We start from the raw sequence: 23,305 nt of genomic DNA, 5'->3' as shown, positions 1-23,305 counted from the left end.
CCCAGTGCAGACCCCCCCAGTACAGAACCCCCTCTGTGCAGACACCCCCCATTACCTCAGACCAGCAGTAATCATACACACAGCGGTGTGTGTCCCTCGAGCTCGGCTCCTCCTCTGTGTATGTAAACAGAGAGGAGGGGGAGGCGGCTTAGTTCTGCTCCACTGAGGGAAACAGTCATGGCGTGCCGGGCACAGTACACAGTGCGACAGCCGGTGTTGGCGGTGCCACTACCCACGGGTGTCACCCCTCTGGCGGGTGTTACCCGGGTGCGCCCCGCACCCCCCGCACCTGCTTAGCAATGCCACTGTGCAAAGCAAAGAACAGTTTAGGCTAGACATGCACTTCAAGAGGGGAAGGTTTAAGGAAATAAGAGGAAGATTTGAACTAATGGGCATCATTTTACTAAAATATAAAGCTCATACAATCTCTGTTTTAGTTCACTTTAATCCCAAAATGTTTTCAAAACAAAATATTTCACAATACAATTTCTATTACAGGATTCCATCCAGAGCAGCAGGACCGGAAGAGGCAGGAGCCCAGTTGAAGCGTTATGAGAATGTCTTAGAATGGAGCAATGCTCCAAGAGAAGAGAAGAAAGAAGTCCAGAAAGAAAGCCTATTCAGACGCTTTCTAAAATCATTCCGTGTGGTCAAAACATCTTCGAGCAGCGAGACCACAAAAGTAAGTATCCTCTAACAGGAAGCTTAAATTAGATCCTCTGCCAAGTTTTTATTGCGGTCTGTGTCCCCGCTGGGGAGATTCCCCTTTTATTTATTCTGGTGACAATCCTAAATTTTAGAGTTATGACGAGAACACGTGCTAAGGTGGATCACCCAATGTTCTGGGAACTACAGTCTAAGATGGGACTTCCCCTCACTGTAGGGAGATTTCTTCTCACTTCCTATTGCATCTGCAATACAGGAAGTAAAGGGAAATCTACCTAGCAGGGACTAGACTTCATAAAAAAAACTTGATAGGGGTTTAAGCCTTTCTTACTCTACTTCAGTTGTCCGTTGGGTTCCTTATTAGGAGCTGGCATGTCCCCTGCACACCTGATAGGAAATTTAAAGGCCAACCAAAGAGACAAAGTTTGGAATTTAGTTTCATTTTAATATTTGTACAGTAAAGATTAACTTTTTTTTCTTTTTTTTTTAATAGATGTCAGTTGTGGATACCAACCAAGAAACGAAGCCTTGTGAGGCTATTGTGGAACAGAGCATTGTTCCAAGAGTAGAGAGGACAACCATCCAAGAAAAAAAGATGGAGAGCATCAAAACTGTTCCAGAAATGAGTCCTCTGGAGAAACAGAAGAAAGAAGAGAAACGAAAACAGTCAAGAATCTGTAAGAAAGGACTGGAACAGGGATTGCGGAGGAAGATGCTGGTGAGGCACGTGTTTTACACAGACCAACCAGTAAAGAGGAAGGCAACTGACGTGAATGAACTGACTCCGGTCATTCGGAAGACAAAGCAGTTGCTAAAGGTGTTTGGCCCCAATGACCCCGAGGAGGAGAAACAGGAGGAAATGTGCCAGAAAAAGGCAACTGAGCTTCAAGAACTGGATCTGGCAATTCACAGGACGAAACATTTCCTGACCCTGTTTAACATTACAAACCGAGAGAAGAGGAGGTAAGTACGCATTTTTCTATATAAATTTATTTAAAGAACATATAGAACAAGTCAATGACAACTGAAGCAGTCACGGTGCCTTCACCGAGGATTACACCTTCAGTAGTAAAATATGTGACTTCATCTACGTGTCTTATAGGACACCCCCAGGTATAGAAATCACTGGGGGCTTTTCATGTTCCTTCTGACTTTCATATTACTCAAACTAGGGAACTGGAGTTATGGAGATCCATAGGACTGACCAGTAAGCAGAGTCCTCTCCAATTTCCAGTTAGATTTTATATAACTTCTTACAAAGTTTCCATGTGACTTTTTTTTTTTTACAACTAAACGAAAATGTTTGTTCTTATGTGTACAACGGATATCTCACCTACCTTTTTCTTTCATTGTCATCAGGGAAATCAAACACCAAGTGGTCGCCAACAAGATAATCGACAAAGTCCCTTCTCCGTGTCCTGAGGAAATGCGCCACAGGTAAGTAACGAATTCACTTAGTGCTCTTCTTTATAATGGAATTCTTTGGAAGAGATTTAAAATGCAGCTTTATTGCCACTTAAAGAAAACATTGAAGATAACTAGAGCCCAGCGATGCGTTTCACAAATGTGCATTGCGCTCCGCCGGCTTCGGGAGTCTGAGAGTTGGCGGAGAACAATAAGAATAAATGGAGTTTGTGAGAGAAAAGAGAAAGTTGGGAGGAGATCCCGATATGGAGATCTGTCAAAGTCAGGTGACCGGCTCTCCTCCAATCATGGATCTCTCTCTGCTGAGACAAGCGGAGGGAACACCATCAACCAGTGGCCCGCATTTTATAAATGAGCTGTAAAATTCAGGTTGGGGGATGTGTAGCCCTATATAATATATTGAAGATTGGATAGCATTTTCCACCCTCTGTTATAATGAACTCCTTAGTGATGAGAGTTTTTGTTTTTCGGATGATGATGCTCCGGAGACCTCATCACTAGACATAACCTTCCATTTAAAAGTATATGTAAAGGCAAAACTCTGTTATTTTTAGTTTGGGATAAAGTGGGAAAGTGTTAGAACCCCTGCCAAGTATTTAAAGCTTTCTGTGTCCCTGCTGGGGTTCTTCCCTCTACATGTCCTGGTGACCATCGTCACTGAGACACAAAGTAAAGCAAATCCTTGATGACAGCAAGAGGTGAGGAACATCTTCCAATGGGGACAATGTGGTGACATTTGTCCAAGATGAGAATTCTCCTCACTTTGGGGAGATTTGCTCCCATTTCCTGTAGCATCACCAAGATGGGAAGTAAAAGGGAAAATAGCATTTTACTATAAAAAGATAGTAAGAAATAAGCGGATGGGGGATCTAACCCTTACCGACTCTATGCAAAGCAAAGAACAGTTTAGGCTAGACATGCACTTCAAGAGGGGAAGGTTTAAGGAAATAAGAGGAAGATTTGAACTAATGGGCATCATTTTAGTAAAATATAAAGCTCATACAATCTCTGTTTTAGTTCACTTTAATCCCAAAATGTTAGAAAAACAAAATATTTCACATTACAATTTCTATTACAGGATTCCATCCAGAGCAGCAGAACGGGCAGAGGCAGAAGCCCAAACGAAGCCTTGTGAGGCTATTGTGGAACAGAGCATTGTTCCAAGAGTAGAGAGGACAACCATCCAAGAAAAGAAGATGGAGAGCATCAAAACTGTTCCAGAAATGAGTCCTCTGGAGAAGCTTAAGAAAGAGGAGAAGCTAAAACAGACAAAAACCTGTAAGAAAGGACTGGAACAGGGATTGCGGAGGAAGATGCTGGTGAGGCACGTGTTTTACACAGACCAACCAGTAAAGAGGAAGGCAACTGACGTGAATGAACTGACTCCGGTCATTCGGAAGACAAAGCAGTTGCTAAAGGTGTTTGGCCCCAATGACCCCGAGGAGGAGAAACAGGAGGAAATGTGCCAGAAAAAGGCAATTGAGCTTCAAGAACTGGATCTGGCAATTCAGAGGACGAAACATTTCCTGACTTTGTTTAAGTTCACCAACCGAGAGAAGAGGAGGTAAGTACGCATTTTTCTATATAAATTTATTTAAAGAACATATAGAACAAGTCAATGACAACTGAAGCAGTCACGGTGCCTTCACCGAGGATTACACCTTCAGTAGTAAAATATGTGACTTCATCTACGTGTCTTATAGGACACCCCCAGGTATAGAAATCACTGGGGGCTTTTCATGTTCCTTCTGACTTTCATATTACTCAAACTAGAGAACTGGAGTTATGGAGATCCATAGGACTGACCAGTAAGCAGAGTCCTCTCCAATTTCCAGTTAGATTTTATATAACTTCTTACAAAGTTTCCATGTGACTTTTTTTTTTTTTACAACTAAACGAAAATGTTTGTTCTTATGTGTACAACGGATATCTCACCTACCTTTTTCTTTCATTGTCATCAGGGAAATCAAACACCAAGTGGTCGCCCACAGCATCATCAATAAGGTCCCTTCTCCATATCCTGAGGAAATGCGCCACAGGTAAGTACAGAATTCACTTAGTGCTCTTCTTTATAATGGAATTCTTTGGAAGAGCTTTAAAATGCAGCTTTATTGCCACTTAAAGAAAACATTGAAGATAACTAGAGCCCAGCGATGTGTTTCACAAATGTGCATTGCGCTCCGCCGGCTTCGGGAGTCTGAGAGTTGGCGGAGAACAATAAGAATAAGTGGAGTTTGTGAGAGAAAAGAGAAAGTTGGGAGGAGATCCCGGTATGGAGATCTGTCAAAGTCAGATGATGATCCTCCAGAGACCCCTCTCACTAGACATAACCTTCTATTTCAAAGCATATGTAAAGGCAAAACTCATTTTTAGTTGGGATCAGAAAGCGTTAGACCCTCTGCCAAGTATTTATAGCTCTGTGTCCCTGCTGGGGTCATTCTTCCCTCTACATGTCCTGGTGACCATTGTCACTAAGACACAAAATAAGGGGGAATCCTGAATTTTAGAGTTGTCATGACAGCAAGAGGTGAGGGAGAATCTTCCAATGGGGACAATGTGGTGACATCTGTCCAAGATGAGAATTCTCCTCACATTAGAGAGATTTGTCCTCATTTCCTGTAGGATCGCCAGTATGGGAAGTAAAAGGAAATCTCCCTAATAGAACACAGAAGCCAAAAAAACAAAACAAAAGACAAGTAACTGAATAGTGGATCTAACCCTTACCTATTCTATTCAAGGCATAGAAAAGTTTTGGCTAGACATGCACTTAAAGCGGAATTCCACCCAAAAGTGTAACTTCCGCTCATTGTACTCCTTCCCCCCTCCGGTGCCACATTTGACATCTTTCGGGGGGGGGGGGGGGGGACAGGATATCTTTCACAGGTATGCTGTCCCCACTTCCGGGAGCCTCAGTCGCGAATATTTGAATCACCGCTCGGGCTCCCGCCAGTAGGAGAGGGGAGCGGATCCTCGCGCATGTGCAGTAGGGTTCCCGGTGTGAAGCCACAAGACTACACTGCCGGGTTCGCTTTCTCAAAATGGAGGCGGCACGCACCCGACAGCTGATGGAAACATCATCTGCGGTGCCGACATCGCTGGACTCCAGGACAGGCAACTGTCCGATTACTAATAGTCAACAGGTGCAGTATGTGCGGCTGCTGGCTTTTCGCCCTTTTAGCTAATGGGCATTATTTTAGTAAAATTTAAAGTTTCTACTTTTCTTTTAGTTCACTTTAATCCCAAATTTTCAGTAAAACTAAATATTTCACATTACAATTTCTCTTACAGGATTCCTGCCAGAGCAATGGAGCAGGAGGAGGAGAAAATCCATCGCTTTAAGAATATTTTTGAATGGAGCAACCATTTCAGCGAACAGGAGAAAGAAGTCCAGAGTGAAAACCTATTCAGCGACAAAACATCGGGGAGAAAGAATATCACAAAAGTAAGTATCCTCTACCAGGAAGCTGAAATGAGATCCTCTGCCTAGTTTTTATTGCAGTCTGTATTCCCGCTGCGGAGATTCCACCTTCATTTGTTCTGGAGACAATCCTAAATTTGTAGATTTGTCATGAGAAGAGTTGAAGGTGGATCATCCAATGTTCTCTAAAATGGGAATTTTCCTCACTGTAATGAGATTTCTTCTCACTTCCTGTTGCATCTCCAATTCAGAAAGTAAAGAGAAATCTCCCTAGCAGGGACTAGACTGCACAAAAAAAAACCAACTTGATAGGGTGTTAAGCCTTCCCTACTCTATCCACAATTATTAAACCATGCTGATTCACGTTGGGTTCACGCTATTGCGAATGGAATGTGGCTTTCACCGCATCCCATTCGCAATAGCAGGAGATTGTGCCCGGCTCTCTATGGAGCCGGTTCACACACATCCGCAGCGGCTCCGGTGCCATCTGCACAGGAGTCCTTTGCGTGTTTTGGTCCATTTCAGGCCCAAATTCAGCCCAAAATTGGCTGAAGCATTGAATGGAGACGTACCGGACTCCTGCTGTGAGCCGCTGCCAATCTCCAGTGTGAACCCGGCCTCTCAGTTGGCCGTTGGGTTCCTATTAAGAGTTGGCGCGCCTCCTGCACACCTGATAGGAAACCCAACGGCCAACCAAGAGACAAAGTTTTGAATTCAGTTCCACTTTAAAATCTGTATATTAAGCCAAGTTTTTTTTTTCCTTTCCTTTATAGACTCTCTGCCTGGAACTGAAGGAAGCAGCCCGGCAGAAGAAGACATGGGAAAAGGGGAAAAGGGAAGGGGAAATGGAAGAGAAGATGGGGGTGGGGGAGCAAATGGAGAAGAAGACATGGGAAAAGGGGGAAAGGGAAAGGGAAGGGGAAATGGAAGAGAAGAAGATGGGGGTGGGGGAGCAAATGGAGGAGAAGACAAACACCTTCACTGAAGAGGAGAAAAGGAAAGTGGAGGAAGAAGTGGAGTGGAAGAAAAAGAATGAACGGAAGGTTAAAGCGATGAGGGATAGAATACAGAGGGTGAAACTCTATGAAAAGATGACAGACACCGAGGACCCAGAGGAGAAGAGGTAAGTACACATTTTTCTTTCTAAATACATTTTTAGACCATATAGAATACATAAATGGCAATAGAAGCCGTCACATTGCCTTCATGGAGGATTACACTTCAGTAGGAAAATATGTTACTAGTTCATCTACATGTCTTATAGACACCCAGAGGCGGACTGACCATTCGGGCACTGCCCGAGGGCCCCATGCCACTAAGGGGCCCCATCAGGGTTGCCAGCCTCAATAAAACCAGGTACAGAATGTAAAAATCTGTATTTTTTTAAAGATTCCAAGATTATAGCTGCCCATCTCTCCAGTACCTTTTAAGTGTGTGTGTATTCTGTGTGTGTATACTGTGTGTGTGTGTACTGTGTGGTCATAATCTATTGCCTAGGGGCTCCATAATCTCCTATTGCCTAGGGGCCCCATAATCTCCTATTGCCCGGGGGCCCCATAAACTCCTATTGCCCGGGGGCCCCATAATTTTCTCCTATTGCCCGGGGTCCCCATAATATCCTATTGCCTGGGGGCCCCATAATCTCCTATTGCCCGGTGGGGGCCCCATGAGTTGTAAATACTCCCCTGTAGACATCCCCAGGTATAGATTACGGAAATATTTGGGGGTCTTTTTCATGCTCCTCTGACTTTCATAATACTCAAATCACAAAACTGGAATTATGGAAATCCATAAAAATCAATAAATAAATATAATAAAACATTAGATAAATGTAACATAAAAAAACATTTCCAACTCATACTAAGCAGAAATGTTTGGAAGCCGTTATATTTTTCTGTGTAGAGCCGATATCTCATATACCTTTCTATCTTCATCATCAGGAAACTAATGCAGAGAGTGATCGCCCACAAGATGATCAACAAGATTGGCGCCCCTTGCACTGGACAAAGACGGAATTCGTAAGTAGTCTTATTTATAGTGGAAATCTTCGGGGGGGGAGGGGGGGGGGTTAGAAAGCGGAGATATTACATTAGATAAAAAAAAACAAAGCATTGAGCATTGAGTATTTTTGGATGATGATGCTCCGGAGACCCCTCTCACTAGACGTAACCTTCTATTTCAAAGCATATGTAAAGGCAAAACTCATTTTTAGTTGGGATAGCCTAAGAATGTGTTAGACCCTCTGCCAAGTATTTATTTGATTCTTTCCTGTCCATGTCCTGGTGACCATTGTCAATAAGACACAAAGTAAGGGGGAATCCTGAATTTTAGACTTGCCATGACAGCAAGAGGTGAGGGAGAATCTTCCAATGGGGACAATGTGGTGACATCTGTCCAAGATGAGAATTCTCCTCACTTTAGAGAGATTTGTCCTCATTCCTTGAAGCATCACCAAGATGGGAAGTAAAAGGAAATCTCCCTAATAGGACACAGATAGCCCAAAAAAAAAGAAACTGAATAGGGGATCCAACTCTTACCTACTCTATTCAACTCAAAGAAAAGTTTTGGCTAGACATGCACTTAAAGCGGAGCTCCACCCAAAAGTGGAACTTCCTCTCATTGTACTCTTTCCCCCCTCCGGTGCCACATTTGGCACCTTTCAGGGGGGAGGGGGAGCAGGAAATCTGTCTGTCACAGGTATCCTGTCCCCACTTCCGGGAGCCTCAGCCATGGATATTTGCATCACCGATAGGGCTCCCTCCTCCTTCCCCGGCCGCCGGGCCAGTAGGAGAGAAGAGCGGAGCCTTGCGCATGCGCACTAGGGTTCCCAGCGTGAATCCGTAAGGCTACACTGCCCGGTTCCCTTAGTTGCAATGGAGGCGGCACACACCCACATGGAAACATCTGCGGTGCCGACATCGCTGGACTCCAGGACACGGAAGTGTCTTACTATTAAAAGTCAACAAGTGCAGTATGTGCAGCTGCTGGCTCTTCATTTTTGCAGCGGTGGGCGGACCTCCGCCTTGAGGAGGGGGAGGTTTAAGGAAATAAAAAGAAGATTTTATGGGCTTTATTTTAGTAAAATGTAAAGTTTATGTACTATTTTCTGTTTTAGTTCACTTCAATCCCAAATTTTCCGCAAAACTAAATATTTTACATTACAATTTTTCTTACAGCATTCTTGTCATAGCAGAGGAGCAGGAGGAAGGAATCCAGAACAAAAACCTATCCAACATCAAACCATCCGTGAGAGAGAAGATCACAGAAGTAAGTATCCTCTAACCGGAAGCTGAAATTAGATCCCCTGCCCAGTTTTTATTGCAGTCTGTGTCCCCGCTGGGGAGATTCCCCCTTTATTTGTTCTGGAGACAATCCTAAATTTGTAGATTTATCATGAGAAGAGTTGAAGGTGGATCATCCAATGTTCTCTAAAATGGGAATTTTCCTCACTGTAATGAGATTTCTTCTCACTTCCTGTTGCATCTCCAATTCAGGAAGTAAAGAGAAATCTCCCTAGCAGGGACTAGACTGCACAAAAAAAACCCCAACTTGATAGGGTGTTAAGCCTTCCCTACTTTATCCACAATTATTAAACCATGCTGATTCACGTTGGGTTCACGCTATTGCGAATGGAATGTGGCTTTCACCGCATCCCATTCACAATAGCAGGAGATTGTGCCCGGCTCTCTATGGAGCCGGTTCACACACATCCGCAGCGGCTCCGGTGCCAATTGCACAGGAGTCCTTTGCGTGTTTTGGTCCATTTCAGGCCCAAATTCAGCCCAAAATTCGGGCTGAAACCAGGCCTGAAGCATTGAATGGAGACGTACCGGACTCCTGCTGTGAGCCGCTGCCAATCTCCAGTGTGAACCCGGCCTCTCAGTTGGCCGTTGGGTTCCTATTAAGAGTTGGCGCGCCTCCTGCACACCTGATAGGAAACCCAACGGCCAACCAAGAGACAAAGTTTTTAATTCAGTTCCACTTTAAAATCTGTATATTAAGCCAAGTTTTTTTTTCCTTTCCTTTATAGACTCTCTGCCTGGAACTGAAGGGAGCAGCCCGGCAGAAGAAGACATGGGAAAAGGGGAAAAGGGAAGGGGAAATGGAAGAGAAGATGGGGGTGGGGGAGCAAATGGAGAAGAAGACATGGGAAAAGGGGGAAAGGGAAGGGGAAATGGAAGAGAAGAAGATGGGGGTGGGGGAGCAAATGGAGGAGAAGACAAACACCTTCACTGAAGAGGAGAAAAGGAAAGTGGAGGAAGAAGTGGAGTGGAAGAAAAAGAATGAACGGAAGGTTAAAGCGATGAGGGATAGAATACAGAGGGTGAAACTCTATGAAAAGATGACAGACACCGAGGACCCAGAGGAGAAGAGGTAAGTACACATTTTTCTTTCTAAATACATTTTTAGACCATATAGAATACATAAATGGCAATAGAAGCCGTCACATTGCCTTCATGGAGGATTACACTTCAGTAGGAAAATATGTTACTAGTTCATCCACATGTCTTATAGACACCCAGAGGCAGACTGACCATTCGGGCACTGCCCGAGGGCCCCATGTCACCAAGGGGCCCCATCAGGGTTGCCAGCCTCAATAAAACCAGGAACAGAATGTAAAAATCTGTGTTTTTTTAAAGATTCCAAGATTATAGCTGCCCCATCTCTCCAATACCTATTAAGTGTGTGTGTGTTCTGTGTGTGTATACTGTATATGTGTGTACTGTGTGGTCATAATCTATTTCCTAGGGGCTCCATAATCTCCTATTGCCTAGGGGCCCCATAATCTCCTATTGCCCGGGTGCCCCATAAACTCCTATTGCCCGGGGGCCCCATCATTTTCTCCTATTGCCCGGGGTCCCCATAATATCCTATTGCCTGGGGTCCCCATAATCCCCTATTGCCTGGGAGCCCATAATCTCCTGTTGCCCGGGGGCCCCATAATCTCCTATTGCCTGGGGGCCCATAATCCCCTATTGCCCGGAGGCCCCATAATCTCCTATTGCCTGGGGGCCCATAATCCCCTATTGCCCGGTGGCCCCATAATCTCCTATTGCCCGGGGGCCCCATAATCTCCTATTGCCCGGTGAGGGCCCCATGAGTTGTAAATACTCCCCTGTAGACATCCCCGGGTATAGATTACGGAAATATTTGGGGGTCTTTTTCATGCCCCTCTGACTTTCATAATACTCAAATCACAAAACTGGAATTATGGAAATCCATAAAAATCAATAAATAAATATAATTGTAACATAAAAAAACATTTCCAACTCATACTAAGCAGAAATGTTTGGAAGCCGTTATATTCTTCTGTGTAGAGCCGATATCTCATATACCTTTCTATCTTCATCATCAGGAAACTAATGCAGAGAGTGATCGCCCACAAGATGATCAACAAGATTGGCGCCCCTTGCACTGGACAAAGACGGAATTCGTAAGTAGTCTTATTTATAGTGGAAATCTTTGGGGGGGGAGGGGGGGGGGGTTAGAAAGCGGAGATATTACATTAGATTAAAAAAAAACAAAGCATTGAGCATTGAGTATTTTTGGATGATGATGCTCCGGAGACCCCTCTCACTAGACGTAACCTTCTATTTCAAAGCATATGTAAAGGCAAAACTCATTTTTAGTTGGGATAGCCTAAGAATGTGTTAGACCCTCTGCCAAGTATTTATTTGATTCTTTCCTGTCCATGTCCTGGTGACCATTGTCAATAAGACACAAAGTAAGGGGGAATCCTGAATTTTAGACTTGCCATGACAGCAAGAGGTGAGGGAGAATCTTCCAATGGGGACAATGTGGTGACATCTGTCCAAGATGAGAATTCTCCTCACTTTAGAGAGATTTGTCCTCATTCCTTGAAGCATCACCAAGATGGGAAGTAAAAGGAAATCTCCCTAACAGGACACAGATAGCCCAAAAAAAAAGAAACTGAATAGGGGATCCAACCCTTACCTACTCTATTCAACTCAAAGAAAAGTTTTGGCTAGACATGCACTTAAAGCGGAGCTCCACCCAAAAGTGGAACTTCCGCTCATTGTACTCTTTCCCCCCAGCGAAAGCAGCGGTGGGCGGACCTCCGCCTTGAGGAGGGGGAGGTTTAAGGAAATAAAAAGAAGATTTTATGGGCTTTATTTTAGTAAAATGTAAAGTTTTTGTACTATTTTCTGTTTTAGTTCACTTCAATCCCAAATTTTCAGCAAAACTAAATATTTAACATTACAATTTCTCTTACAGCATTCTTGTCATAGCAGAGGAGCAGGAGGAAGGAATCCAGAACAAAAACCTATCCAACATCAAACCATCCGTGAGAGAGAAGATCACAGAAGTAAGTATCCTCTAACCGGAAGCTGGAATTAGATCCCCTGCCCAGTTTTTATTGCAGTCTGTGTCCCCGCTGGGGAGATTCCCCCTTTATTTGTTCTGGAGACAATCCTAAATTATAGAGTTACCACGAGAACAAGTGCCAAGGGGGATCTCCCAATGATCTGGGAACTACAGTCTAAGATGGGAATTCCCCTCACTGTAGGGAGATTTCTTCTCACTTCCTGTTGCATCCGCAATCCAGGAAGTAAAGGGAAATCTACCTAGCAGAGACTTAATAGGGGGATTTAAGCCTTCCCTGTTCTATCCCAAAGTAATAATGCTGCTTCATTTGTCCGTTGCGTTTCTATTAGGAGATGCCCCCTCCACACCTGATAGGAAACCAACCGAGAAACAAAGTTTTGAATGTAATTCCACTTTAAAATATGTACATCAACCTAACTTCCTTTTTCTTTTTTTTTTGTTAATAGATTCCATCACGGATGTAAAGAAGAGCAGAAGAATGAGCAAGAGAACGTGAAAGGAGAAAAGGAGAAGCTGCTGCAAGATACCACTGTATATGTGGCAAAACATATAGGGCGGAGTCTAAATTTGTGACAAATAGCATCTTTTGGGGGAAAGATGCTATGTGTAGCAAAACACATGTGCTGTTTTTACTACTTTTTAAACTGTTTTTACAAACTTAGATTCCACCCTATGCTTTCCCCTACAAATAGCATCTTCGGGAGAATGATAAACATGTATTGTGGCGTATAAATCTGTGATGGCAGAGATGTAAAAGATGTAAAAACAGCACATCAGTGAATCACGGGCGGTCCCAGTAGAGGGGACTTAGACTCCACCCTGCGCATCTTGCTATAAAAGCATCTTTGGGGGAAGATGCAGCAAAATGCGTAGGGTAGAGTATAAATTTGTGACGCCATCACGCTCTGTGAACCTTTTATATATTAGTTGTTGTGACCAAATTTATATCTGTTGGTGTGCTTACTGCTATCACTTTTAGCGCAGCTTTGATGTTTTCTCTATTCAAAGTTTGCTTTGCCTGGATTCTTTCCTAAATTTACACATATATATATATTTAATATAACTGGGTACAGTACTGACATTGATCCAGGGAGTAGCCGATCGCCTCTCGAGGGATCAGGAAGGAATTTTCTCCCCTACTGTATGTAGCTCATGCTTTGCTGGGGTTTTTCGCCTTCCTCTGGATCACACTTTCCTTCTTTCTTTCTTTCCTTCCTTCTTTCTTTCCTTCTTTCCTTCTTTCTTTCTTTCTTTCTTTCTTTCTTTCCTTCTTTCTTTTCCCCCTGTACTGTCCACCCCCCTATACTGTACCCTCCTAATACAGTTAATTTCCATCACTTGAATTATTTTTCCTATTATGGGAGTGAGTGGGGCCTCACGTCTAATTTTTGCCTAAGGCCTCACAAAATCTAGAGCCGCCTCTGAGCTCTCATTGGTCCAAACGTAACTTCAGACCAAATTATATACAAAAGTGCTCTGCATACACAAGAACATTACATGTATGCCCAACATTAGAAGAGTGGGTGGATGTGTGGCAGAAGATACTGTAAACTCTGTTTTTATCAATGATTTAATAAAAATTTAAATATAATTACATTGTGTAATCATTCCTTTCTGGTATCAGTAAAGTCCTTTCTGGTTAGGTGTGTTTGTTGTGTATTGTGAGAGCAGCAGGATGCTGTTCTCAGAATACATATGTCAGTGCCTGCAGCGCTGCAGGGGTATATTTTTCAATCCGCAGTTAAAAAAAATAATGTGTATGTCCAAGCAAGGAGCATGGGGTGGTCAGCAGGCAGTAGTTCCTGTAATGGGTGTCACATTGGACGGAGGGCCCGTGGAACCCAGCTTACCTTGGAGAGGCTGGGAAACCCCTGTCTCAGCTCCTCAGGCCCCTCTTATGTGTAAGGTACCCAGTGTCTATTATGGGCACAGGATGACCAAGAAAATGATGGACAACTACTTAATGGACACTGAGAATGTGGTTTGGATTACTTTAAATGGGACAATAATGTTTATCTATAATATCCCTCAAGAAATATATGAAGAGAAATGAATTCCACCTTTTCAGACTGAGAGACTCATAGAAGATGATAATATAGTCAGCAAGCCACCTGGAGCTTCTGGTCTCCTGCTATTGTCTGTTTATTAAGGTGTTATGTGTTTTCTGCTAAGCATGTCTGACCCATGGTTAATTGGTAATTGGGTCACCTATTGTCTGATTATCTGTTCCTGACTAGTGATGGCCGAACAGTTCGCCCGGCGGTCGTTTCGCTGCGAATTTCGGTTGTTCGTGGTCCACCCGTTTGGCGGACTATTGGCGCAGTTCGCCTGGGGGACTTCCGCGTTTACTGTGTAAAAGAACTTTGACCTATGATGACACATCCATCATGGGGTACAGGACTAGGGATGGCCGAACAGTTCGCCCGGCGGTCGTTTCACGGCGAATTTCGGCTGTTCGCGGTCCGCCAGTTCGGCGGACTATTGGCGCCGTTCGCCCGGCGGACTTCCGTGTTTTTACTGTGTAAAGGAACTTTGACCTGATGACACATCCATCATGGGGTACAGGACAGCCAATTGAGACATTACAGCACATGGACACTTGGACATTCCCCCTAACTTATAAATACACCCGATCCGGCGGCCATTTTACATTCTTTCTTCTGTCACTATAGGGAAAGGTTGCTGTTTGGAGCAGGGAGAGATAAACCACTAGCTATTTGGTACACAAAAGTTCTTTTCAGGACTGGTATAGGTGTTAGGTGTATATAGGTTTGCTGTGCTACTGATTGTTGCAGCAGCCTGAGTGTCTTTGGTCAGTTTAGAGAAAGGGAAAGGACGGTGTGTCTGCTGTAGGGACAGCCAGATTAGTCATCATCATCATCATCATTAGCTGTTACTATCAGGTCCACAAAAGTGCTATTCGAGTAACCAGTAATTGTTCCAGTCTCCTCTGTTTTGCCAGTTTGTATAGGGACAGGAAGGAAGCAGTGTGTGAGGCAGTGAGGGTCAGTTTAAAGAGTTGCTGTTACTATTAGTTCCACAAAGGTTCTTTTCAGGACTGGTATCAGTGGTATGGTAATAGGCTTGTACACGTATAATATTCTTTCTTCCAAATATAGAAAGAATATTATACTTGACTGCTGCCCTTCTGCTGCAGTCTGCTAATCATTCACAACTCACTTGTTCCACAAAGTTCTTTATCAGGACTGGTAACTTGGTCTGTGTAGGGTGCTACAGTACATAGGGTTGAGTGAGGTACAGTCTGCCGTTCTGTAAGGACCGGTATCGGTCCACAATAGATAGGGTTGAGGTGCACCACTGCTGACCGCTGCCCTATACTGCAGCAGTCCTTCATTGGTATAGGGACTGACGTACAGTCTGCTAATCAGTCACACACAACCTACTTGGTCCACAAAGGTCCTTATAAGGACTGGTAACTTGGTGTAGGGTGCTACAGTACATAGGGTTAAGTGAGGTACAATCTGCTGTTCTGTAAGGACCGGTATCGGTCCACAATACATAGGGTTGAGGTGCACCACTGCTGACCGCTGCCCTATACTGCAGCAGTCCTTCATCGGTATAGGGACTAATGCCACGTACACACGAGCGGACTTTTCAACATCCAAAGTCCGAAGGACTGAGTCCGTCAGACTATCCGATCGTGTGTGGGCTGCAACGGACTTTTGACTCGCCAAAGTCCGAAGGACTTTAGAATATGGAACATGCTTCAAATTTTTCCGAAGGAACTCCGCCGGACCCGGTCCCCTTCGAAAAATCCGCTCGTGTGTATGCTACTCCGACGGACTAAAACCGACGCTAGGGCAGCTATTGGCTACTGGCTATGAACTTCCTTATTCGAGCCGAGTCGTACGTCATCACGTTCGAATCCGTCGGAGTTTAGTGTGATCGTGTGTGGCCAAGTCCGCTCAGCCGAAAAGTCTGTCAGAACTCCGTCGGAATTCCAGCAGAACTCCGACGGAACTCCTTTGGAAGTCTGTCGGACATAAGTCCTCTCGTGTGTACGGGGCTTAAGAGTTTTGTCACAGGGTCATTTAAAAAACGACAGGCAGAGGAAGAGGCAGGCCCTTCCGCAGGGGTGGTAGGGGTAGGGCAGGAGCAACAGTCTTGAGCCAAAGTGGGAAGTTGCAGAAGGTACGTTCAATTACTTTAAAGGACGCACCAGACTTGGGTGAGTGGCTCACTCAGCCTTACTCTTCTGTACCCTCCTCATCCTCTCGATCTGCACCCTCTTCTTCACTCTTTGCTATGTGCACCCCCAAAGACACTACCACCAACAACACCACCACCACCACATACCTTCCGCTTGAGTCACAGGAATTATTTTCCGATCCATATCGAGACATTTCTGATGCGCAGCCACTCTTGGCATTGGATAAGGAAGAGGAGGTAGCAAGAACCGCTACTCAGCAGTCTGACGACAGTACCCAGATCAGCCCAAGGAGGAGGTTGGTCCCCGGTGTTGCTGCCTACTCCGAGATCTCTACTTATAGCGGTGGGGAAGGTGACGTTGATGATGACGTGTCTAGTGATGTCACGTGGGTGCCCACAAGAGAGGAAGAGGAGGGGAGTTCAGAGGGAGATATGGACCAGCAGATAGGGAGGAGAAGCAGGAATAACTTACATTGCACAGGAGGGACAAAGCAGACTGCAAATGTATCAGGAGCGAGTCATCGACCATGTACGGTCACATCTGGCGCTCCCAGGACACCGGCACATGGCTCCGCAGTGTGGGCTTTTTTTAATGTGTCCGCTGCTGACAATAGCGTTGCCATCTGCAATCTTTGCAGTCAACGCATTAGTCGCGGTAAGCCCAACACTCACCTAGGGACGACCGCCTTAAGAAGGCACATGAGCAGCCATCACCGAGCCGAGTGGGAGCAACGGAACACACAAAGCCACACTCCAGGCTCTCACCGTCCAGCCTTGTCTTCTACTTCTCCTTCTCCTCTCTCCTCACAATTGTCCTCCACTCCACCTTCCATCACGCCAAGCTCACATTTTTCTGCAAAAAGGCAGGCTTCCGTGGGCCTAATGTTCGAGCGTAAAAAAATGATGACGCCGGATAACCCTCTTGCCCAACGGTTGACGGCTGGCTTGTCAGAACTCATAGCCCGCCAACTACTGCCATATAAACTGGTGGACTCGGAGGCCTTTCGCAAATTTGTGGCCATTGGAACACCACAATGGAAGGTCCCAGGAAGGAAGTATTTCTCAGAGAAGGGCATCCCAGAGCTATATGGCCATGTTCAGCGGCAAGTGAATGTATCTCTGGCACACAGTGTCGGTGCCAAGATACATCTGACCACAGACACGTGGTCTAGCAAACACGGGCAGGGAAGGTATATCACTTTTACTGCCCACTGGGTGAACCTTCTGACGGCCGTCAAGCATGTAACCCGTGGCACCCGCGTAGATTTGGTTTTACCGCCACGGATTGCATGAAGGCCTGACTCTTCTTCTCCTCCTCCTCCTACTCCATCCTCCTCCCTCTCCTCCTCAGCTGCCTCCTCCTTTTCCGCTGCTAGCGTCTCTTCCGCTGCACCGCCCAAGCTCCCCAGAACCTATTCCACATGCCAGGTGAGACGTTGCCATGCCGTGCTGCGTCTGTTGTGCCTGGAAGCCAAGAGCCACACTGGCCCGGCACTCCTTTCAGCTTTGTGTTCACAGGCAGATCAGTGGCTAACACCGCTCAATTTGACAGTTGGTAAAGTGGTGTGTGACAACGGTGCCAATCTGCTTAGCGCATTGAAACAGGGCAAAATCACGCACATGCCATGCATGGCACACGTCTTAAACTTGGTCGTGCAGCGATTCCTTGTCAAATACCCTGGGGTCCAGGACATCTTGCGACAGGCAAGGAAAATCTCAGCCCATTTCATAAGATCTTACACGGCCATGGCTCGCCTTGCTGACATTCAGCGGCGAAACAATCTGCCGGTCAGACGTCTTATTTGCGATTGCCCGACGCGATGGAACTCAACCTTCTATATGCTTGATAGGCTGCTCCAGCAGAAACGTGCAGTTAACGTCTACCTGTATGAACTCTGCGGCAGAAACGGTTCTGGGGAGCTGGGGGTTTTTTCACCGCGCCAGTGGCTGCTCATGCGCGACGCATGCAGACTTCTGCGGCCATTTAAGGAGATCACCAAACTGGTCAGTCGCAGCCATGGCGCCATCAGTGACATGGTACCTTATGCCTTCTTTATGGAGCGTGTATTGCGTCGTGTCATTGATCAAGCTGTGGAGGAGCAGGAGCGGGAAGATGAGGAAGTCGCAATGCTGGATGAATTCCCAGGGGGGGCTACTCTATCTGAGACAAGTCAACAACAGGAGTCTGAAGAGGAGTCAGAGGAGGATGGTGCCGGGGCGGATGAGGAGGAGCAAGAAGAGCATGCTTTAAACCTTTTTGGGATCCCTGTTGTGCGTGGATGGGGAGAGGAGAATAAAGAGGACGACATTATCCTGGATGATGAGCAGGAGCCAGGCCACCACACCGCTTCCAGTTTAGTGCAAATGAGGGCCTTCATGCTCCAGTGTTTTAATAGGGACCCCCGTATAAAAAGCATAAGGGTCAAGGACCAGTACTGGGTGGCAACGTACTTAGACCCCCGGTACAAACACAAAATGGCGGAAATGTTACCGCTGTCGCAGAGGCCTGTCAGAATGCAGCACTTCCAGGCCTTGCTTCGAGAAATTCTGCATTCTGCCTTTGCGTGCGCTGGCAGAGGAGCAATTCCCACTCCCAGAGAAGGAGTTGCGGGTACCAATCCAACAGCGCCTGCAAGAAGAGGGCGGTTTGAAGATGTGTTGGTGACTTCGGATATGAGGTCATTCTTTCAGCCGACCCATCGACAGGTGTCATCCGGATCCAGCATCAGGGAACGCCTAGACCGTCAGGTGTCCGACTACATCGGGTTAATGGCCGATGTGGACGCTCTTGAGGAGTGATGAACCCCTGGACTACTGGGTGGGCAGGCTTGACCTCTGGCCAGAGCTTGCCCAATTTGCAATGGAACTGTTGGCTTGCCCCTCGTCCAGTGTCCTGTCCGAAAGGACGTTCAGCGCAGCAGGGGGGATCGTGACCGATAAGCGTACTCGCCTAGCTCACGACAGTGTTAACTACCTCACATTTATAGAAATGAATGAGGCATGGATCTCGGAGGAATTCAACACATGTGACCAGTAGACCATGTATATGTCTATAAACAATTTTTTTAATCGAGCACAGAGACCTTCTTTCTTCATTTGGCTCACTTCCTTGTCCAAAAAAAGCACATCGTACTATATGCCCGTACCCTCCTCTTTGAAGAGGTTGAGCGGTGTCATATTTCTACTGGGGCTGCTTATTATGAGGGGCTCCCACCATCCCTGTGCTGTGCTGACATCCTCCTGGGGCTGTACCTCTGCTGTGCATATTATGAGGGGCTCCCACCATCCCTGTGCTGTGCTGACATCCTCCTGGGACTGTACCTCTGCTGTGCATATTATGAGGGGCTCCCACCATCCCTGTGCTGTGCTGACATCCTCCTGGGGCTGTACCTCTGCTGTGCATATTATGAGGGGCTCCGACCATCCCTGTGCTGTGCTGACTTCCTCCTGGGGCTGTACCTCTGCTGTGCATATTTTGAGGGGCTCCCACCATCCATGTGCTATGCTCATTATGAGGGGCTCCCACCATCCCTGTGCTGTGCTGACTTACTCCTGGGGCTGCTTATTATGAGGGGCTCCCACCATCCCTGTGCTATGCTCATTATGAGGGGCTCCCACCATCCCTGTGCTATGCTGACTTCCTCCTGGGGCTGCTTACGGTGCAGGTGTCAGTGCTGTATACCACGGTGCTGATGTCAGTGCTCTCTGTCACGGTGCTGGTGTGAGTGCTTTATGTCACGCTGCTGATGTCAGTGCTCTCTATCACGGTGCTGCTGTCAGTGCTGTATATCACGCTGCTGATGTCAGTGCTCTCTATCACGGTGCTGGTGTCAGATGACTCTATCACGGTGCAGGTGTCATTGCTGTATGTCACGCTGCTGGTGATCATCTCCTGCACCCTCTTCTTTGCCTACCCTGGTCCCTGACCTTCCGTCTCCTCCATTGCCTTCATGCGCTGCACAGTCCTGAATTGTCACAACAATTTCCCATATAAAAAAAGAATGCTTGTAGTTGTCGATCCCAAATTCACCTCATACATGTGTTATGTCATTGGCCATGTGGTGGGACTATGTTTGCACAGCTAGTAATTATTTTCTGGCTGCAAATTTGACCTATAGGTTTGCGAAGTTCGCCTCCCATTGAAGTCAATGGGGCCCGCCGCGAACGTTCCGGTTCGCAGTCCCGTCGGAAGTTCGTCCATCACTACCTACATACATTATTACATATCATATGTACGCCGCATAAAGAGGAGCTCCGCCTAATTATATTATCACACGATTACCATATATGGATATACAGAACGTCACCCAAAAAAAGGGGAAGTTCTGCTTGTTTGCAACCTCCTCCCCTCTTCTATAATGACTGGCACTTTATGTCTTGTGGGGGGAGGTTTTTGACAGGTACCCGCTCCCACTTCTGGTCGGATTGGTGCAGCCCCCCCCCTCCCCTCCAGTCTTCTTGGACACATCACAGGTCCCGGAAGTTTGGGGGGCCGGTTTCCCTTAGTTAAGATGTCAGCGCCTAAACCCGAAGCCAACTGAAGAATCGGGTCGGGGGAGGAGAGCGCCGGATCCCTGGACAGGTAAGTGTCCTGATAATAAAAGTCGGCGGCTGCAGTCTTTGTATAGGATTTGTAGCTGCCGACCTTCATTGGGGGAGACTTTAAAGAGAACCTCCATCTAGATACATTGTTACAGGCTGGCACTACTTCTGAAGAGATGATGGTGGTAGTAGTCGTAGTAGTAGACCCTCCAGGTCACGGCTGATGACAGAACGCCTCCACATCTTCCCAGCTCTGCTCCTTGTTCAGGGGGTTTGTAGCCGATCTGTGAAATAAAGAAAATAAAATTTGCCATATCCTCCCTGGGTGTTATAAGGACCACCGGAACCTCCCCCATACAGATATGAGGACCACCGGAACCTCCCCCATACAGACACCCCCGATACAGACATGAGGACTTCTGGAACCCCCGCCAATACAGACATGAGGACCACCGGAACCTCCCCCATACAGACATGAGGACCACCGGAACCTCCCCCATACAGATATGAGGACCACCGGAACCTCCCCCATACAGATATGAGGACCACCGGAACCTCCCCTATACAGACACCCCCGATACAGACATGAGGACTTCTGGAACCCCCGCCAATACAGACATGAGGACCACCGGAACCTCCCCCATACAGATATGAGGACCACCGGAACCTCCCCCATACAGACACCCCCGATACAGACATGAGGACTTCTGGAACCCCCGCCAATACAGACATGAGGACCACCGGAACCTCCCCCATACAGATATGAGGACCACCGGAACCTCCCCCTAATAGACATGAGGACCACCGGAACCTCCCCCATACAGACACCCCCGATACAGGCATGAGGACTTCTGGAACCCCCGCCAATACAGATATGAGGACCACCGGAACCTCCCCCCCAACAGACATGAGGACCACCAGAAACTCCCCCCCCCCCCATACAGACATGAGGGTCTCCGGAACCCCCCCGATACAGACATGAGGGCCTCCGGAACCCCCCCCCCCCCAATACAGACATGAGGGCCTCCGGAACCCCCCCCCCCCCAATACAGACATGAGGGCCTCCGGACCCCCCCAGATAGACATGAGGGCCTCCGGACCCCCCCAGATAGACATGAGGGCCTCCGGAACAGCCCCCTCCTGATACAGACATGTGGACCTCCAGAACACCCAATAAAGACATGAGGACCTCCATAACCCCCCCATACAGACATGAGAACCTCCAGAACCCCCAATACAAATATGAGGACCTTCGGAACCCCCGATACAGACACAAGGGCCAAGAGAATCCCCGATACAGACATGAGGACCTCCGCAACCCCCCGATACAGACATGAGGGCCTCCGAAACCCCCCCGATACAGACATGAGGGCCTCCGGAACCCCCCAATACAGACATGAGGGTCTCCGGAACCCCCCGATACAGACATGAGGGCCTCTGGAACCCCCCAATACAGACATGAGGGCCTCCGGAACCCACCGATACAGACATGAGGGCCTCCGGTACCCCCCGATACAGACATGAGGGCCTCCGGAACCCCCCGATACAGACATGAGGGCCTCCGGAACCCCCCGATACAGACATGAGGGCCTCCGGAACCCCCCGATACAGACATGAGGGCCTCCAGAACCCCCTCCCCCGATACAGACATGAGAGCCTCCGGAACCCCCCCCGATACAGACATGAGGGCCTCCGGAACCTCCCCCATACAGACAGGAGGACTTCTGGAACTCCTGCCAATACAGATATGAGAACCACCAGAACCTCCCCCCAACAGACATGAGGGCCTCCGCCCCCCCCCCCAGATAGACATGAGGGCCTCCGAACCCCCCCCAGATAGACATGAGGGCCTCCGAACCCCCCCCAGATAGACATGAGGGCCTCCGGAACAGCCCCCCTCCTGATACAGACATGTGGACCTCCAGAACACCCAATAAAGACATGAGGACCTCCATAACCCCCCCATACAGACATGAGAACCTCCAGAACCCCCAATACAAATATGAGGACCTTTGGAACCCCCGATACAGACACAAGGGCCATGAGAATCCCCGATACAGACATGAGGACCTCCGCAACCCCCCGATACAGACATGAGGGCCTCCGAAACCCCCCAATACAGACATGAGGGCCTCCGGAACCCCCGATACAGACATGAGGGCCTCCGGAACCCCCCCGATACAGACATGAGGGCCTCCGGAACCCCCCGATACAGACATGAGGACCACCGGAAACCCCCGATACAGACATGAGGGCCTCCGGAACCCCCCAATACAGACATGAGGGCCTCCGGAACCCCCCGATACAGACATGAGGACCGCGGGAACCCCTGATGCAGATATAAGGACCACCAGAACCCCCCGATACAGGACTTGCGGACCCCTGGAACTCCCCCAATACAGACATGAGGACCACCAGAACCCCATTCCCCCTGGAACCAGACATGAGAACCACTGGAACCCCCCTCCCGCGATACAGACATGAGGGCCTTCGGAACCCCCCCCTGATACAGACATAAGGGCCTCCGGAAACCCCCTTGACACAGACATGAGGGCCTCCGGAACCCCCCACCTGATACAGACATAAGGGCCTCCGGAAACCCCCTTGACACAGACATGAGGGCCTCCGGAACCCCCCTGATACAGACATGAGAACCACCAGAACCCCCCGATACAGGCATGAGAACCACCTGAACCCCCCATACAGACATGAGGACTGCGGAACCCCTGATGCAGA

General features: G+C 47.4%; 1 protein-coding gene across 1 annotated transcript in view; it reads left to right on the top strand.

Annotated features, from left to right (window-relative positions):
- The window catches only part of LOC143959271 (uncharacterized), a 113,540-nt gene that overhangs the window by 10,295 nt on the left and 79,940 nt on the right, over window positions 1–23,305 (top strand). The window contains exons 8-19 of the mRNA XM_077467947.1: window positions 499–682; window positions 1,160–1,629; window positions 2,026–2,103; window positions 3,170–3,655; window positions 4,053–4,130; window positions 5,380–5,533; window positions 6,283–6,632; window positions 7,450–7,527; window positions 8,686–8,776; window positions 9,540–9,883; window positions 10,866–10,943; window positions 11,747–11,837. Coding sequence (XP_077324073.1) covers window positions 499–682; window positions 1,160–1,629; window positions 2,026–2,103; window positions 3,170–3,655; window positions 4,053–4,130; window positions 5,380–5,533; window positions 6,283–6,632; window positions 7,450–7,527; window positions 8,686–8,776; window positions 9,540–9,883; window positions 10,866–10,943; window positions 11,747–11,837 — 2,482 coding nt within the window. The remainder of the gene's footprint in view (window positions 1–498; window positions 683–1,159; window positions 1,630–2,025; window positions 2,104–3,169; window positions 3,656–4,052; window positions 4,131–5,379; window positions 5,534–6,282; window positions 6,633–7,449; window positions 7,528–8,685; window positions 8,777–9,539; window positions 9,884–10,865; window positions 10,944–11,746; window positions 11,838–23,305) is intronic.

Source organism: Lithobates pipiens, unplaced genomic scaffold (genome assembly GCF_037356315.1).
Source record: "Lithobates pipiens isolate NorthernLeopardFrog02 unplaced genomic scaffold, aLitPip1_a1.2 Scaffold_69, whole genome shotgun sequence".
Classification (NCBI taxonomy): domain Eukaryota; kingdom Metazoa; phylum Chordata; class Amphibia; order Anura; family Ranidae; genus Lithobates; species Lithobates pipiens.
This window is presented reverse-complemented; position numbering and strand designations above follow the sequence as displayed.